The 17974-nt window shown below is 45.1% G+C and overlaps 1 protein-coding gene across 5 annotated transcripts in view; it reads left to right on the top strand.

Annotated features, from left to right (window-relative positions):
• Positions 1–13705, top strand: part of pogza (pogo transposable element derived with ZNF domain a) — a 60035-nt gene extending 46330 nt beyond the window's left edge. Inside the window, exons 16-25 of one of the 5 annotated variants that reach the window (XM_080001516.1) lie at positions 99–158; positions 229–410; positions 1093–1144; positions 1846–1975; positions 3112–3348; positions 3491–3703; positions 11672–11968; positions 12430–12630; positions 12710–12840; positions 12980–13705. In XM_080001516.1, coding sequence (XP_079857642.1) covers positions 99–158; positions 229–410; positions 1093–1144; positions 1846–1975; positions 3112–3348; positions 3491–3703; positions 11672–11968; positions 12430–12630; positions 12710–12840; positions 12980–13256 — 1780 coding nt within the window. In that variant the 3' untranslated portion in view covers positions 13257–13705. Of the gene's footprint in view, positions 1–98; positions 159–228; positions 411–1092; positions 1145–1845; positions 1976–3111; positions 3349–3490; positions 3704–11671; positions 11969–12073; positions 12631–12709; positions 12841–12979 lie in introns of those variants that run through there. The other 4 variants (XM_080001519.1, XM_080001517.1, XM_080001518.1 and 1 more) reach the window with 4 other exon arrangements.
• Positions 13706–17974: the final 4269 nt, after the last annotated feature.

Raw genomic sequence — 17974 nt, forward strand, 5'->3', positions numbered from 1 at the left:
CTCCCAACAAGATGGCGTCCCAGCATGCACTGCACCGCAGCCCAGTACATGCTGGGACGCCATCGCCCCCTGAGCCACTAACGTGTCTTCTTCAACAGCGCCCCTGTGAGAGGCAGCTCCTCAACCAAACACAAGGCCATGTTCCAGCCCTACCCAAGGTGGGTGGGTGTGGGTGTGGGTGGGTGTGTGTGTGTCTTGTCCATTTTGTTAAGCTGTGTGTGTTTTCAGGCTGTCGTGCTGTGTGACATGTGCGTCGTGTAGTTTTGCCACACGGACAGGAGACCTGATGGCTGCTCACCTGACGGAGCAACCTGAACATGGAACCGCTCACCTGACGGAGCAACCTGAACACGAAGCTGCTAACCTGACGGAGCAACCCGATCATGAAGCTGCGGCCATTCCCTCACCTGGTAAGTGCTGCTTTTTAAGCAGGAAGGTGTTGAAGGGGATGTTTCAAGGAGCTTGAAATGATCCTTTCAAGCTGCTTTTCAATGACTTGTGCTGTAAAATAAAGAGGAATGTCATGAATCTGTGGATCCCTTCATTCCCTCTTCGGCACGTTGCGACAGGAAGCCCGATCTGAAAGCTCCCCCTCTGACCAATCACCTTGGTGGATTTAGAGCTAAGCCCCGCCCCCTCTGAAGGATGATGTCGTTGACGCCAGAGACACATCATAGTTGGGTGTTTACTTGGATATTTAAGTTCTGTGTTGTCATTATGAAGACATGCAACACCACAAACTTCATTATTTATTTCCACCTTCTTTCCATTTAAATTGTTTTTGATTTCATAATAAATGTTATATTACTGAGATATCAATGAAAGCAGCTGCACTTGTTACTTATTGATCATGAAAGGAAATTTGATTTCAAGTAGTAATATTGATCATATTTATTGATAAAATAGACTTATCTGACTGAACTTATTTTATTTTGAGTAGTCAGTCCATCTCCATGCCTTGATGATGTCATCTCCATGCCTTGATGTCATCCTGGATAGTTTTGAAGCTCAATAAACAGATGCTATCCGAACGTTCCGGGTCACGTTGTCATGAAACTGTGCAGACTTTGACCGCTGTGTGTTTCCCTGCAGACTCCACCTTCCCTGAGCAGAGGTGGAGAACAGGACGGTGCAGGATCAGCCGGTCAGTTGAATAACCTGCTTTCACTGTTCTGGGAACAACCATGGGAATGAGCGTTAGCTACTGGAATGATGAAATGACCGGAATCCATCAGAGCTTTCTGGTGGTGTCAGGGGTTGTGGTTGGGCTCGTGACCCTGACGTCCTAGTTGACGTCAGGTTAATCGACTAGTCGACTATCCTGACGTCCTAGTTGACGTTGACATGACACGTATGTTTGCTGCCTTTTCAAGATGACTCCAAAACAGGGAAAAATAGATCTTTTACACTTTTCACCCCAGTCAGGTGAAATAAATCATACATCACAGTCCATCATAATCCGTCCCAGTGTTGTAAAGCTGGTGTGATGATGCAGGAGATGAAGGACCAGGGGTGATGACATCATCATATGTCACACCCCTGTACTTTCTCAACATACGGAGGTATACAGCTCTTATTTTATCGTTTTAAACGCATGTAAAGGGGTTGACCACAGGGCAACCAGGCGGCACAGGGTGGTTGACAACGACCCAAATGTGGCGGCCCAGAGCGACCGGGCAACGGTTGCTGTCGGGTGGTGTCGTTTGAGGCGGAGGCTGCTTCCGACACCTTCTGTTTTGAAAGGTGTGCTGTTTCTTTCCTTCCATTCCTTCACTTCACCCTCTCCTGACACCTCTCTCTCTCGTCCCCACCTCCGTTGGCCTTCCACTGCCCCACGGGGCGTAGCCTGGGGCACTCTGTGGACGGAGCCTTCATCCCTCTCCACCCCCTTCCTCCCGGCTCCTCCGCTCAGCTGTCAGTCAACACCCTCAGCTCCAGCACCGCCCTCCACTCCTCCGCCACCGCGCCCCTGCAGGTGATTGTGTGTGTGTGTGTGTGTGTGTGTGTGTGTGTGTGTGTGTGTGTGTGTGTGTGTGTGTGGGGTAGCTCACTGATACTGTCTTTACATAATTTTTTACCTTTACCTTTCACACTCTCTCTCCACTTGTGTTTTTGTCATTATCACCCTTTCCCACTGCGCCAAACACCTGGTAACAAAGCCGGTAGCACCCGCTAACATCTGGTATTTGTAACCATTGAGAAAGGGGGGGGAAAAAAACCCGGGTTTTGACTCTGCAATAGAGTCCACCACCGATGGTTCTGATGTAAACAGGACACCGGGGTTGCTCATTTTGGCTCCTTTACCTGCGCCACACCCTGCCACTTCACGCCACGCCCTGCGATGCCACGCCACACCACCCCTGCTATGCCACGCCCTGCGACTCTATGCCACTCCGTGGGACGCCATGCCACTCCCTGTGATGCCACGCCCTGGGCTCCGGGCCACTCCAGCACCGCCTCCTGCCGGTCCCTATAGCGGAAGAGTGCTGTGCAGGGCTCCTTCACATCCACTTCAGATGTATCAACCTTCCTCCTTGTAGGAAGGAAGGGAACTGTGTCGCCGGGTGACGAGCCCTTTCTTTTGCCAAGTTTTAGGTCGTTGTTTCTTTGAGTTGTCTCCTCAACTGTTTTTTTCCCAAATGACACTTGAACCATGACACGCCCCTTTTCCGGCGTGTTGGTGAACTCAAACGTGACGTGCCAGGGAATACAAAAAGGACGGAAGTCGCCCGTTTGAGCAGGTTTATCTGCGTTTAAAAACCCAGGCAACCCACTCATTTAGGTGTAAAACCATTTTATTATCTATCCTCTCTTCCTCTCCTCCCTCCTCCCCTCCCCTCCTCCCTCTTCTCCTCCCCTCCCTCCTCGCTTCCTCTTCTCCTCCCCTCCCTGCTCGCTTCCTCTCCTCCCCTCCCCTCCTCCCCTCCTCTCCTTCTCCCTCCTCTCCTCCTTCTCCCTCCTCTCCTCCTTCTCCCCTCCTCTCTTCCTCTCCTCTCCTTCTCCCTCCTCTCCTCTCTTCCTTCTCCTCTCCTCCCCTCCTCTCTTCCTCTCCTCTCCTCTCTTCCTCCCCTGCTCCCCTCCTGTCCTCGTCTCCTCCCTTCCTTTCTGCAGCAGGAGGTGAGTGCTGGCTCAGCAGGTGTAGTTACAGAGCTCCAGCTGCGGGCGGTGCTGTCGGCTCTGTGTAACGGTTTCCCGGCGGCGGCCCTGAGCTTCCACACTCCTGCAGTGGAGATCCAGAGCTGGAGGCGGGAGAGGGAGTGGCAGGTGGAGCAGCAGGTGAAGCAAAGCGCCTGGACCCGGGACACTGAGAGGCTGGCGGAGTGGGTGCTGGTCCACAGGGAGCGGCAGGTAGCGCTGTTTACCAACCCGGCGTGTGAGGAACCTGGAACCTCCTCCATATCATGTCACATTGTTGTTCCTCTGTCCCCGTTTGACTTGTAAATATTAGTGTGTGTGTGTATGTGATTATTGTTCTTTTTTTCCCCTGCAGCTCCCCGTGGAGGAGCAGCACCTCCTGCAGGAGGCGAAGGAGGCGCTGGCTGGGTCGCACCCTGAGGAGGCGGGGGGCCGCTACGGCTGGTTGGTAGACATGATGCTGCACCACCAGCTCAGCCTGCAGCCCTGCAGCGCCACCTGGAGGAGCCTGCTGCCCCCCAGGCTGAAGAGCCAATCACAGGGCTTCCTGAGGGAGCTAAGCAACAAGGTGATACACACACACACACACACACACACACACACACACACACACACACACACACACACACACACACACACACACACACACACACACACACGTTTTACTCCCGGGTGCGCCGTAGTAAGGACGCACTGGTAATGGCTCCGCATTCAACTCTATAGTTCAACTAGTTTTGTGTTTATTATCATTTGTATTGTTCTTATTTTTGCACGCGGTGATGTGAACGACAAGCAATCCTGGACGTCCGTTCCACACTTAATTACCGGAGTACGTGCTGCGATCCCTTTGTCCTGCCGCCGCTGTGTTTACCAATACGCCGGCAGAGGAGGAAGAGAAGAGGCAAACGTGCCGGAATTCTATGCAGATCTCGGACGAGATACTGCAACCCGCCGCTACCGAGCATTTTACTGGCAAATGTTCAGTCCCTGGACAATAAAATGGAGGAACTACACGCACGGATTAGCTTCCTGCGGGACATCGTGAACTGCTGTGTGCTGGCCTTCACAGAAACCTGGCTGGGCACCAAGGTGCCAGACTCTGCCGTTACTCCGGCTGAATATTCCATCTACCGGCACGACAGAAGCACGGAGTCAGGTAAAGGCAGAGGCGTTGGGGTCTGCATTATGGTTAACTCTCGCTGCGGTTCGGATATATTGGTACTTTCAAAACACTGCTCTCCAGACCTGGAGCTCTTAACTATAAAAGTCTGTCCCTTCTACCTCCCGCGGGAATTCAGTTCGGCTACAATCACAGCAGTCTACATGCCCCCCGCAGGTGGACAAAACGTGCGCATTAGAGGACCTTTACGGAGTAATCAATGGACTGGAGAACGTTCACCCTGAGGCAGCTTCTATTGTTTGTGGCGGCTTCAACAGAGCTAATATGAGGAAGGTTTTGCCTGAATATCACCAGCATATCAACTTTCCTACGAGGGGTGGTCAGACTCTCAACCATTGTTATTCACAACTACGAGATAGCTACAAACCCCTCCCCCGCCCTGCCTTTGGTAAGGCATATCACACCTCCATTCTTCTCCTACCAACCTACAGACAACGATTAAAGCAAGGAAAACTGGTGTCTCAGCCTATATCTCCAAGTGCATTGATGACATCGTCCCGAGGGTCAAGGTCTTTCCCCAACCAGAAGCCCTGGGTGAATGGTGATGTCTGTGCTAAGCTCAGAGCGCGGCCCTCCGCCTATAGCTCTGGGGACATGGAGGCCATGTCCAGATATGACCTTCGGAAAGCCATCAGAGATGCCAAAAGAGCCTACAGGGACAAACTGGAGTCGGACTACCACAGTACCAACCCCAGATGCATGTGGGGTGGACCGCGTAGACTATAAAGGGAGAAACAGGAGTGATGCCCAGCCAGCCGCCTCTCTTCCCGATGAGCTCAACACCTTCTACGCACGGTTTAAGGCGAGCAACACCATCCCGGCTGCAAGGCTAGCGGAGGACCAGGATGACTGCACTCTGTTCCTGTCTACGGCTGATGTGAGGAGAGCTCTTAAAAGAGTAAACCCTTGGAAGTCTCCAGGGCCTGAGGGTGTTCCAGGCCATGTCCTAAGAGTGCGCGGCGACCACCTGGCGGAGGTATTCACCTCCATATTCAACCTCTCCCTGATCCAGGGACGGGCAGACCCCAGTCGGTGAGAATGGGAAACCTCTGCACTGACCCTGAGCACCGGACCGCCGCAGGGCTGGGTACTCTGTCCCCTCCTGTACGCCCTGTTCACACGTGACTGTGTGGCCATGCACGACACCAACTCCATCATGAAGTCTGCGGACAACATCACCATCCTAGGTCTCATCTCCAACATCTCCTACAGAGAGGAGCTGAGCGTCTTAGCAACATGGTGCCAGGATAACAACCTCTCTTTCAACGTCTGCAAGACTAAAGAGATGATCATGGACTACAGGAAACAACAGCCGGGGGGGGCTTTCTTACCGGCCGCATCACCGCCTGGTACGGCAGCTGCTCCGCTGCCGATCGCCAGGCGCTCCAGAGGGCGGTGAAGACGGCGGAGCGCATCATCGGCCGCCGCCTTCCCTCCGAGCAAGGCATCTACCGCACACGACGCCTCAGGAAAGTCATAAAGGACGACAGCCACCCAGGCTGCGGACTGTTCAGGCTGCGGACTGTTCAGGCTGCTGCTGTCTGCTGAACGTTCGCGGACGATCAGCCTCACCAACACTTTTTACCCTCAGGCCATCAGGCTTCTCAAGCTGCAACATCTGTCGTCACATCTGTCAATTAAATATACATCACCACAACCACATGTACACGTTATATTTATATCCATGTCTTGTGCAGTACACTGACCTATTTCTGTTGGAACTGCTACAATGTTCCAATTTTTTTTTCATTTCTGTTTTAGGATTATTTTTCTTTTTTTAATTTTATGTACATACATGGCCACTTCTTGCATGTATTTGTAACATCGACTCTTACTTTTTTATATTGCCTGTCATGCCCCAAGAATTTAATTGTACCAAATAACCTTGTGTTGTGCTGTACACTATACAAACATACACACACACACACACACACACAAATACACACACACACACACACACATACACACTCACACACACATTCCATGGTTAGATTTGAGTTTTGATTTCAAGGTCAGATTTGATTCAATGTCTTTTTTCCAGCACTGAGGGTGAGGTTGTTGTTTTATTATAGTCTTGATTTGTAAAGATGGACACTTTTTATCAAAATGATAAATAACAAACATATGAGACGATTTAAACAACACATCTAAACAGTTAAAAGCGTCATCAAAACTACACTACTTTTTAGTTACTACTACTACTACACTACTTTAAAGTTACAGAATAACACTCTTTTTACTAGAGGGTCAGGTAGCAGTAGAAGGTGAATGACTACCTGCCTCTACCACACACACACACTGCATCTGTTTACGCTGGATGTTGACCGTCCAGTATGGCCACCACAGGAAGTAAACCTGCTTGTGATTTCCAAGTGGAAAATCCAACGCTAAATTCCATGGATTTTCCAATAGGAATCGTAACACTCCTAAAATACACACAGGCACAAGAAAACCCTAAGCCTCCAAAAACAACTTTTAAATTGACAGATTTGCAAATTGTAATATTGAATCTCCTGGAGAGGCTTTGTAAATACTCTTATAAAACCTTCACTTAAGCACCGACCTGCATGGTTCTTCAAGATTCAAGATTCAAGATTTTTATTTGTCACATACATATACATACTTCCATACATATATGCAGTGAAATGTAATGCAACGCACCCGGTTCTTTTTCCACCCGTTGATATGTAATGGTTTTATGTTGTATAACTAGTTGTGTTTGTTGATACGTTGTGGTGTTATGTTGAATAACTAGTTGTGTTTGTTGATGTTATGGTGTTTTGTTGTATAACTAGTTGTGTTTGTTGATATGTTGTGGTGTTATGTTGTATAACTAGTTGTTTGTTGATATGTTGTGGTGTTTTGTTGTATAACTAGTTGTGTTTGTTGATATGTTGTGGTGTTATGTTGTATAACTAGTTGTGTTTGTTGATATGTTGTGGTGTTATGTTGTATAACTAGTTGTGTTTGTTGATATGTTGTGGTGTTATGTTGTATAACTAGTTGTTTGTTGATATGTTGTGGTGTTATGTTGTATAACTAGTTGTTTGTTGATATGTTGTGGTGTTATGTTGTATAACTAGTTGTTTGTTGATATGTTGTGTTGTTTTGTTGTATAACTAGTTGTGTTTGTTGATATGTAATGGTGTTGTGGTGTATAACTAGTTGTGTTTGTTGATATGTAATGGTGTTGTGGTGTATAACTAGTTGTGTTTGTTGATATGTTGTGGTGTTATGTTGTATAACTAGTTGTGTTTGTTGATATGTTGTGGTGTTATGTTGTATAACTAGTTGTGTTTGTTGATATGTAATGGTGTTGTGGTGTATAACTAGTTGTGTTTGTTGATATGTTGTGGTGTTATGTTGTATAACTAGTTGTGTTTGTTGATATGTTGTGGTGTTTTGTTGTATAACTAGTTGTGTTTGTTGATATGTAATGGTGTTGTGGTGTATAACTAGTTGTGTTTGTTGATATGTTGTGGTGTTATGTTGTATAACTAGTTGTGTTTGTTGATATGTAATGGTGTTGTGGTGTATAACTAGTTGTGTTTGTTGATATGTTGTGGTGTTATGTTGTATAACTAGTTGTGTTTGTTGATATGTTGTGGTGTTATGTTGTATAACTAGTTGTGTTTGTTGATATGTTGTGGTGTTTTGTTGTATAACTAGTTGTGTTTGTTGATATGTTGTGGTGTTATGTTGTATAACTTGTTGTGTTTGTTGATATGTTGTTGTGTTATGTTGTATAACTAGTTGTGTTCGTTGATATGTTGTTGTGTTATGTTGTATAACTAGTTGTGTTTGTTGATATGTTGTGGTGTTATGTTGTATAACTAGTTGTGTTTGTTGATATGTTGTGGTGTTTTGTTGTATAACTAGTTGTGTTTGTTGATATGTTGTGGTGTTATGTTGTATAACTAGTTGTGTTTGTTGATATGTTGTGGTGTTTTGTTGTATAACTAGTTGTGTTTGTTGATATGTTGTTGTGTTATGTTGTATAACTAGTTGTGTTTGTTGATATGTTGTGGTGTTATGTTGTATAACTTGTTGTGTTTGTTGATATGTTGTGGTGTTATGTTGTATAACTAGTTGTGTTTGTTGATATGTTGTGGTGTTATGTTGTATAACTAGTTGTTTGTTGATATGTTGTGGTGTTTTGTTGTATAACTAGTTGTGTTTGTTGATGTTATGGTGTTTTGTTGTATAACTAGTTGTGTTTGTTGATATGTTGTGGTGTTTTGTTGTATAACTAGTTGTGTTTGTTGATATGTTGTGGTGTTATGTTGTATAACTAGTTGTGTTTGTTGATATGTTGTGGTGTTATGTTGTATAACTAGTTGTGTTTGTTGATATGTTGTGGTGTTATGTTGTATAACTAGTTGTTTGTTGATATGTTGTGGTGTTATGTTGTATAACTAGTTGTTTGTTGATATGTTGTGTTGTTTTGTTGTATAACTAGTTGTGTTTGTTGATATGTAATGGTGTTGTGGTGTATAACTAGTTGTGTTTGTTGATATGTTGTGGTGTTATGTTGTATAACTAGTTGTGTTTGTTGATATGTTGTGGTGTTATGTTGTATAACTAGTTGTGTTTGTTGATATGTAATGGTGTTGTGGTGTATAACTAGTTGTGTTTGTTGATATGTTGTGGTGTTATGTTGTATAACTAGTTGTGTTTGTTGATATGTTGTTGTGTTATGTTGTATAACTAGTTGTGTTTGTTGATATGTTGTGGTGTTATGTTGTATAACTAGTTGTGTTTGTTGATATGTTGTTGTGTTATGTTGTATAACTAGTTGTGTTTGTTGATATGTTGTGGTGTTATGTTGTATAACTAGTTGTGTTTGTTGATATGTAATGGTGTTGTGGTGTATAACTAGTTGTGTTTGTTGATATGTTGTGGTGTTATGTTGTATAACTAGTTGTGTTTGTTGATATGTTGTGGTGTTATGTTGTATAACTAGTTGTGTTTGTTGATATGTTGTGGTGTTTTGTTGTATAACTAGTTGTGTTTGTTGATATGTTGTGGTGTTATGTTGTATAACTTGTTGTGTTTGTTGATATGTTGTTGTGTTATGTTGTATAACTAGTTGTGTTCGTTGATATGTTGTTGTGTTATGTTGTATAACTAGTTGTGTTTGTTGATATGTTGTGGTGTTATGTTGTATAACTAGTTGTGTTTGTTGATATGTTGTGGTGTTTTGTTGTATAACTAGTTGTGTTTGTTGATATGTTGTGGTGTTATGTTGTATAACTAGTTGTGTTTGTTGATATGTTGTGGTGTTTTGTTGTATAACTAGTTGTGTTTGTTGATATGTTGTTGTGTTATGTTGTATAACTTGTTGTGTTTGTTGATATGTTGTGGTGTTTTGTTGTATAACTAGTTGTGTTTGTTGATATGTTGTGGTGTTTTGTTGTATAACTAGTTGTGTTTGTTGATATGTTGTGGTGTTATGTTGTATAACTTGTTGTGTTTGTTGATATGTTGTGGTGTTATGTTGTATAACTAGTTGTGTTTGTTGATATGTTGTGGTGTTATGTTGTATAACTAGTTGTTTGTTGATATGTTGTGGTGTTTTGTTGTATAACTAGTTGTGTTTGTTGATATGTGGTGGTGTTATCTTATATAACTAGTTGTTTGTTGATATGTTGTGGTGTTTTGTTGTATAACTAGTTGTGTTTGTTGATATGTTGTGGTGTTTTGTTGTATAACTAGTTGTGTTTGTTGATATGTTGTGTTTATCTTGTATAACTAGTTGTGTTTGTTGATATGTTGTGTTTATCTTGTATAACTAGTTGTGTTTGTTGATATGTTGTGGTGTTTTGTTGTATAAATATTTGTGTTTGATATGTTGTGGTGTTATGTTGTATAACTAGTTGTGTTTGTTGATATGTTGTGGTGTTATGTTATATAACTAGTTGTGTTTGTTGATATGTGGTGGTGTTATGTTATATAACTTGTTTGTTGATATGTTGTGGTGTTTTGTTGTATAACTAGTTGTGTTTGTTGATATGTTGTGGTGTTTTGTTGTATAACTATTTGTGTTTGTTGATATGTTGTTGTGTTTATCTTGTATAACTAGTTGTGTTTGTTGATATGTTGTGGTGTTGTGTTGTATAACAAGTTGTGTTTGTTGATATGTTGTGGTGTTGTGTTGTATAACTAGTTGTTTGTTGATATGTTGTGGTGTTATGTTGTATAACTAGTTGTGTTTGTTGATATGTTGTGGTGTTTTGTTGTATAACTAGTTGTGTTTGTTGATATGTTGTGGTGTTATGTTGTATAACTAGTTGTGTTTGTTGATATGTTGTGGTGTTATGTTGTATAACTAGTTGTGTTTGTTGATATGTTGTGGTGTTATGTTGTATAACTAGTTGTGTTTGTTGATATGTTGTGGTGTTATGTTGTATAACTAGTTGTGTTTGTTGATATGTTGTGGTGTTTTGTTGTATAACTAGTTGTGTTTGTTGATATGTTGTGGTGTTATGTTGTATAACTAGTTGTGTTTGTTGATATGTTGTGGTGTTATGTTGTATAACTAGTTGTGTTTGTTGATATGTTGTTGTGTTATGTTGTATAACTAGTTGTGTTTGTTGATATGTTGTGGTGTTATGTTGTATAACTAGTTGTGTTTGTTGATATGTTGTGGTGTTATGTTGTATAACTAGTTGTGTTCGTTGATATGTTGTTGTGTTATGTTGTATAACTAGTTGTGTTTGTTGATATGTTGTTGTGTTATGTTGTATAACTAGTTGTGTTTGTTGATATGTTGTGGTGTTTTGTTGTATAACTAGTTGTGTTGTTGATATGTTGTGGTGTTATGTTGTATAACTAGTTGTGTTTGTTGATATGTTGTTGTGTTATGTTGTATAACTAGTTGTGTTTGTTGATATGTTGTTGTGTTATGTTGTATAACTAGTTGTGTTTGTTGATATGTTGTGGTGTTTTGTTGTATAACTAGTTGTGTTGTTGATATGTTGTGGTGTTATGTTGTATAACTAGTTGTGTTTGTTGATATGTTGTTGTGTTATGTTGTATAACTAGTTGTGTTGTTGATATGTTGTGGTGTTATGTTGTATAACTAGTTGTGTTTGTTGATATGTTGTTGTGTTATGTTGTATAACTAGTTGTGTTTGTTGATATGTTGTGGTGTTTTGTTGTATAACTAGTTGTGTTGTTGATATGTTGTGGTGTTATGTTGTATAACTAGTTGTGTTGTTGATATGTTGTGGTGTTATGTTGTATAACTAGTTGTGTTGTTGATATGTTGTGGTGTTATGTTGTATAACTAGTTGTGTTGTTGATATGTTGTGGTGTTTTGTTGTATAACTAGTTGTGTTTCTGTGTAAACCTCAGAGGTGCCGCCTCCGCTCAGCCTCCTTGGGCTTCATGGACGAGCTTCCCCTGTTCCTGGAGACGGATGCGTCTGGTGGCCGGGGGTCGGCGCCGTCCCTCCGCTTCGTCGGGGCCGGAGAGAAGCGCTCCTTCGACGTGGTCCTGTCGGGTCTGGACGACGGGACCTTCCTGAAGCCCATGCTCTTCTTCCGGGGCCCGGCGCCCGTTCTGCCGGAGGGGTTCCCGGAGAACGTGCTCCTGGAAGCCCGGGCCGAGGGATTCGCAGAGCAGCGGCGGCTCCAGATCTGGGTGGAGAAGGTAGGGGGCGCCGCTGAGTTCCTGCACCCTGTTCACCTTCTTTATGTTATTAGGGAGGGAAAACATTGACCCTCAGTATCATTTGTCCCCTCGTGCCCTATGAAGGGCCCTTGACAGGGGACGTCTCCATGTGAAGTGAGGATCCAACCTGTAGGGGCCACATCCCAGTCTCACTTGACACGTTACCAGGATCCACTGAGTCTGTTTTTTTTTTTTTTACGTTTATTGGAGGCAAACCAAATGCAGGTGCAGAGCGTCTGCTTCACCCGCTGTTTGTTCTGTGTGCGTCCCCACCAAATATAATTCCTTAAATTGCTCAACACTGCTTTGCGACAGAGGTGATGACATTAAGATGACATCCAGGGTGATTGTAGATGACATGTTTCACTCCGTACATGGGGTCAAACTTGTAGATCAGGGAACCTGCGGCCCGCAAATGAGCCTGTGTTGTATGTGTGAAGGTTTGGAGGCCCTGGGTTGAGCGTGAGGGCGGAGGCCGTGCGGTGCTGGTGATGGACCAGCACCGCGGGCACCAGGACGGCGGCTTCCTGTCAGCGCTGAGCTCCGCCCGCACGGAGGCCGCCCTCATTCCGGTTGGCTGCTCCCGCTGCCTGCAGCCGCTGGACATCTGTGTCGCTCCTGTGGTCCGAGAATTCCTACAGGTAGAAACTGTCTGTCTGTGCCATATATAAACTACAACATTCTGTTATGGAGTGTTTATCTCTCTCCCTCCCCCTTCAGGCCCGGTGGAGCCAGCTCCAGCTCCAGGGTGGAGCTGAGGGTCTGGGTGTGGACCAGCTGGCGCTCACTCTGTGCTGCTGGCTCAGCGAAGTGGCCTCCGCGCTCGCCGAGATGCCCAACGTCCTCTCCAGGTCTGAACTTTAAACATCCGTGTATCTAAGTTAGTAACCACGGCAACCAACCGTCACCTGGATGGAAACCTCCGGAGACGCTGAGGGGAGGTGGAGGTCTAGACTTGTAACGCGATCCGTGTTCCTCCAACCCCCACAGGTCCTCCGCCCTGGTCTCCGCTCCCCGGCGCCAGGAGCCTCAGCAGGACTGGGTCGAGACGCTCCACATGGTTCGGACCTTGACTGAGGCTCTCCACCCTCCGCAGGAGCTCTACGGGCCATCGGGGGATTCGACGGAGATGCCGGACTGGATGGAGGAGGGGGAGGAAGAAGGGGAGGGAGGTGGAGGCTGGGAGGAGACCCTGAGCTCCTCCTCCCAAAGCGACACTGAGTCCTTTTTCAGCTTTGAGTCTCATATCAGTGACTGGGTCATGTGACTCTGCTCCCCGCCCAAACACACTGTGGTGAGTGGCACCCCAACAGGTCAAGTTACCTTGTGGGGCAGCAGGCGAATCTAGAGCTGGTCATGGGAGGGCTTTCATTTTGTCAAACTGTTATCTACAGTGTGCAGCCTTAGCTGGTCATTGAGGGCTTATGTCGTTTTTGTTTGGTTGTAAATACACCATCATATATATTTTCTAAATGAGAAAATATATTTTTCATAAAGAAATAAAGATACAGTCGTTCTTATGTGGTGTTTTTAAATAACTACAAAGTCATTGGCTTCAGATACCCCCGGCGGGAGGTTCAGGGAGCTTTTGAATCACCAGGGGATTCTGGGACGTGGCGTTTGGACCCGGGTCTCAAGGCTCACTGCTGCAGGTCAACAACCCCCAAAAATGTGTTGAGCAAACAAGTCCGGACCTCTGCCCCACTGAGCGGAGGATGTCTGAGCATGGACCATAATATGTTGAATAAAATCAAACATGTCTCATGTGTGACCTGAGCTTTAGTCTCCACGTGAACTCATTCCAATAAATACCAAAGTACATTTCATAAAGATGGCTTCAGAATCAAGGCAGTTCCAGTGGATTTTGTAGAGAAGTCTGCATGCGGTGCTGCTACGGCCGGGCGCAGCACACACGGTGAAACGGTTCCTCTGCATTGAACCATCCTGGCTTGTCCTTCCTCCGGGGCCACAGCAGGAGCAGTGGGCAGCGTACGTGGACGCACCCGGGGACCAGGTGAAAAGTGTCCATCGCTGGTCACACCATGATGGGGCATGTTTTTGGTGGGGGTCCTTACTGACGTGAGGTGGAGGAAACCCCATGTGAGCACGGGGAGAACATGCAAACTCCACCCAGAAAGGCTCCTGTTTGGGAGATAACCCACCGGAGCACGGTGCCAACAGCGGGAACCGAACCCAGGACCTTCTTGCTGTGAGGCAGCAGTGCATTGCACAAAATTCTACCTGGCAGCGGTGGGATTTGAACCGATGCCTTCGAAGAGACTGGAGCCTTAATCCAGTCCAATCCTTAGACCGCTCTGCCACACTACCGTTAACGGCCAGGCGCTGGTACTGATCATCTATGGAGGTGAGGTCCTTTGAGCCCAGCTTCAATGGATGTCAAACACAAGCTTTGTGACATGGCAGGACTTGTACTCTGTCAGCTAAGTACTGGAGGTAAGTTAAGTTTCATTTAGGAGGATTTAAATGTATATTTCATACAAAACAAACAATTAATACTATTATATAATTATAGAACCCAGAATTGCAATTGTGGAGTACAACGTTTGAAAACTTATTGATGAGATTTCGATTAAGAAGCTTTATGACATCATCACACTATTTACTACAAATGAGCAGGTTGTGATTGAGAATGTACATTAAAACCGTGTAGCCTCCGTCCTTCTGTAGTGGTTAGAGATTACAAACTAGGCGTGTCTGTGTGTATATTTATGTACTTTCATACCTGATGGATGTCTGTGGATCTGGTCCATTGATATTTTTCCCTTTGGTCCCGTTACTTTGCCCGATTCATGAAAAAATACGAAAAAACATGAATCCACAGAACCTCGTGACCAAACTCGTGTGTGATGCGTTCAAGATCCAGCGAGCCGTCGGAAAATTAGAAGCCGTGATATGGTTATTACTCAGGAATTCCAACTCTTTTCATATTTCATGGAAATGTAACTGAAAATGTAATCCAAGCAAAGAAGTCACCACTTAAATCAAGTTAATTTGATTACCCTTGTAAACCTCTGCAAATTCGTAACTTCAAACATGTGACATGAACAGCCAATCGTACAGTAGAGAAACAACCATGTGACACCAACGGCCAATCGTACAGTGCCTCCTCCACTCTCTCCCAGCATGCAGTGGGGGTGAGGCCCCCCGGAGCTGACCAGCTGTGCTTCCTAAAACACCAATTTGAACTGGACCTCGCCCTCCTCCCAACCCCAGCCGGGCGTGGCCCCGTCCCCTCAAAAGGAGAAAGAGAAAATAAATATATATCACATAAACATATGATAGAGGGCAGATTGAGGAACCTCCAAACCTTTAATAGTATTTCTGCCTGCAGCTCGATTTACTATTATCATATTTATTATTATTTTTATTATAATTATATTTATTATTATTATTGTTATAATTATTATAATATTATATTCATTATTATTATATTTATTCTTCTTCTTATTTATTATTATTATTATTATTATGATTATTACGATTACTATTATTACTATTAATATAAAAAATATTCATGGTTTGTCTGTTTTGTCAGGGAGCACGATGTGGAATTCAACAAGGAATCTACTTGTAGTTCCTCAAACAGCCACAGTGCAGGATCCCAGTCTGCCAATGTGAGGAAAACCTCTTTTGAAGGTCTTTCAAAGTCTTTTCAAAGTCTTTTCAAGGTCTTTTCAAGGTCTTTTCAAGGTCTTGAAGGTTGTATGAATATATTTTTTTCTTTCAGTATTTTGTTCATGTTTCTTGTGTCAAATACAATAATCTGAATTTGAATCCTTAAAATGTCTTGAATAAGATCTTGACGGGTCTTGCGTTCAGGGGCCACACGGGGCCAGAGGGGGGCACACGGGGCCAGGGGCCAAAGGGAGCGTTGCATAACAGAGGCACCTTGCAAACAAGATAATCACTGTGATGCTGCTTTGTTTGGTTTTGCTTCCTTTTCACTTTCTACACAGAATGAAAACCTCCTCATGTGGAGGCTGCAGCACCAACACCAACACCAGCACCAGCAAACTCTACATCTAATGTACTTCAACTCTTTTAATTCAATGAGTGTATTTGTGTAGCTGGAGGAGGGTGCAGCTCTGGGAGGGTGTAGAAGGGGGAGTGTGGGGAGGTGGGAGGGTGTAGATGGGGGAGGGTGTAGATGGGGGAGGGTGTAGCTGGAGGAGGGTGTAGAGGGGGCGTGTACAAACAGGCCCTTTGGACAGGGTGGGGAGTACAACCAGGAGTATGAAAGCAGCCCCACCAGCAGCAGCAGCAGTAGTAGTAGTAGTAGTAGTAGTACTTGCTGCCTGCTTCCTGTCATGGCTGTTGTAAGAGGAGTGGTGATTGTGCTGCTGATGGTGCTGCTGATGGTGCTGGGATCCAGAGCGGCGCCGGTGGAGGACTGCGACAGACTCCTCCAGCCGCTCCAAAGCACGCAAGTGGAGAAGGTGGGTCTGGGTCTGGTCTGGATCTGGTTCTGGGTCTGGTTCTGGGGTCGGGGTCTGGTTCTGGTTTGGGTCTGGGTCTGCGTCTGGGTGTGGGTCTGGTTCTGGTTTGGGTCTGGTTCAGGGTCTGGTCTGGTTCTGGGTCGCGGTCTGGTTCTGGTCTGGGTCTGGTTTGGGTCTGGGTCTGGTTCTGGTCTGGAACTGGGTCTGGTTCTGGGGTCGGGGTCTGGGTCATGTTTGGGTATGGTTTGGGTCTGGTTCTGGTTTGGGTCTAGTTCTGGGTTTGGTTCTGGTTCTGGTCTGGGTCTGGGTTTGGTTCTGGTTCTGGTTTGGGTCTGGGTCTGGTTCTGGTTTGGGTCTGGTCTGGTTCTGGTCCTGGTCTGGATCTGGTTCTGGTCTGGATCTGGTTTGAGTCTGTTCTGGTTCTGGTCCTGGTCTGGTTCTGGTTTTGTTGTGGTTCCCATCACACGCCGCTACTTCGTGGCATCACTGTGGGGCGGTCCTGACCAGCTGTCGTCCAAGTTTGATCCACATCGGTGCACAGGTAACATGACAGCGTTGCAGGTTTGTCATTGGTCGACGACCGAGACCTCGCCAAGATGGCGGCACGAGCAGACGTCTGCTGCCTCACTCACATCACATGACCACATGTCCAGGCTGCGTGTTTCCCAAATGATGGTGGTTGTCATGTTGTCTGCATGCCTGTCTGCCTGCCTGTCTGTCTGTCTGCCTGCCTGCCTGCCTGCCTGCCTGCCTGCCTGCCTGCCTGCCTCTTCCTTTCCTTCCTTCCTTCCTTCCTTCTCTCCCTCTCTTTCCTCCTTCCTCTCCCTGCATGTCCTCCTTTCCTTGTAGATATCTGGGGAATGGGTGCTGGTGGGGGCCCTGACCAACTTTGCTGCGTGGGCGGTGGTGGTGACGGAGCTGATCAGCTCCAAGGTGGAGATGAGGCTGAATCCAGACAACACCACGGTGCTCTACAGGGAGTGGAACCAGCTCAGGTAGCAGGGTGTGGGTGTACGTATATGATACTCTGACTATGTTGTTCATTTATTGAGTTAATATTTAGTTTTTTCATGATGTAAAAAAACTTCACAATGAAAACATGAATAAACGCAGTAAAAGCAGTAAACGCAGTAACAGCAATAAAAGCAGTAAATGCAGTAGACGCAGTAAAAGCAGTAAAAGCAGTAAACGCAGTAAAAGCAATAAACGCAGTAAAAGCAGTAAACGCGGTATACGCAGTAAAAGCAATAAAAGCAGTAAACGCAGTAAAAGCAGTAAACTCAGTAAAAGCAATAAAAGCAGTAAAAGCCGTAAATGCAGTAAAAGTGATAAAGCAGTAAATGCAGTAAACGCAATAAAAGCAGTAAATGCAGTAAACGCAGTAAAAGCAGTAAACGCAGTAGACGCAGTAGACGCAGTAAAAGCAGTAAATGCAGTAAAAGCAATAAACGCAGTAAAAGCAGTAAATGCGGTATACGCAGTAGACGCAATAAAAGCAGTAAACCCAGTAGACGCAGTAAAAGCAATA

Source organism: Zeus faber, assembly GCF_960531495.2.
Source record: "Zeus faber genome assembly, chromosome: 1".
NCBI classification, from domain to species: Eukaryota; Metazoa; Chordata; class Actinopteri; order Zeiformes; family Zeidae; genus Zeus; species Zeus faber.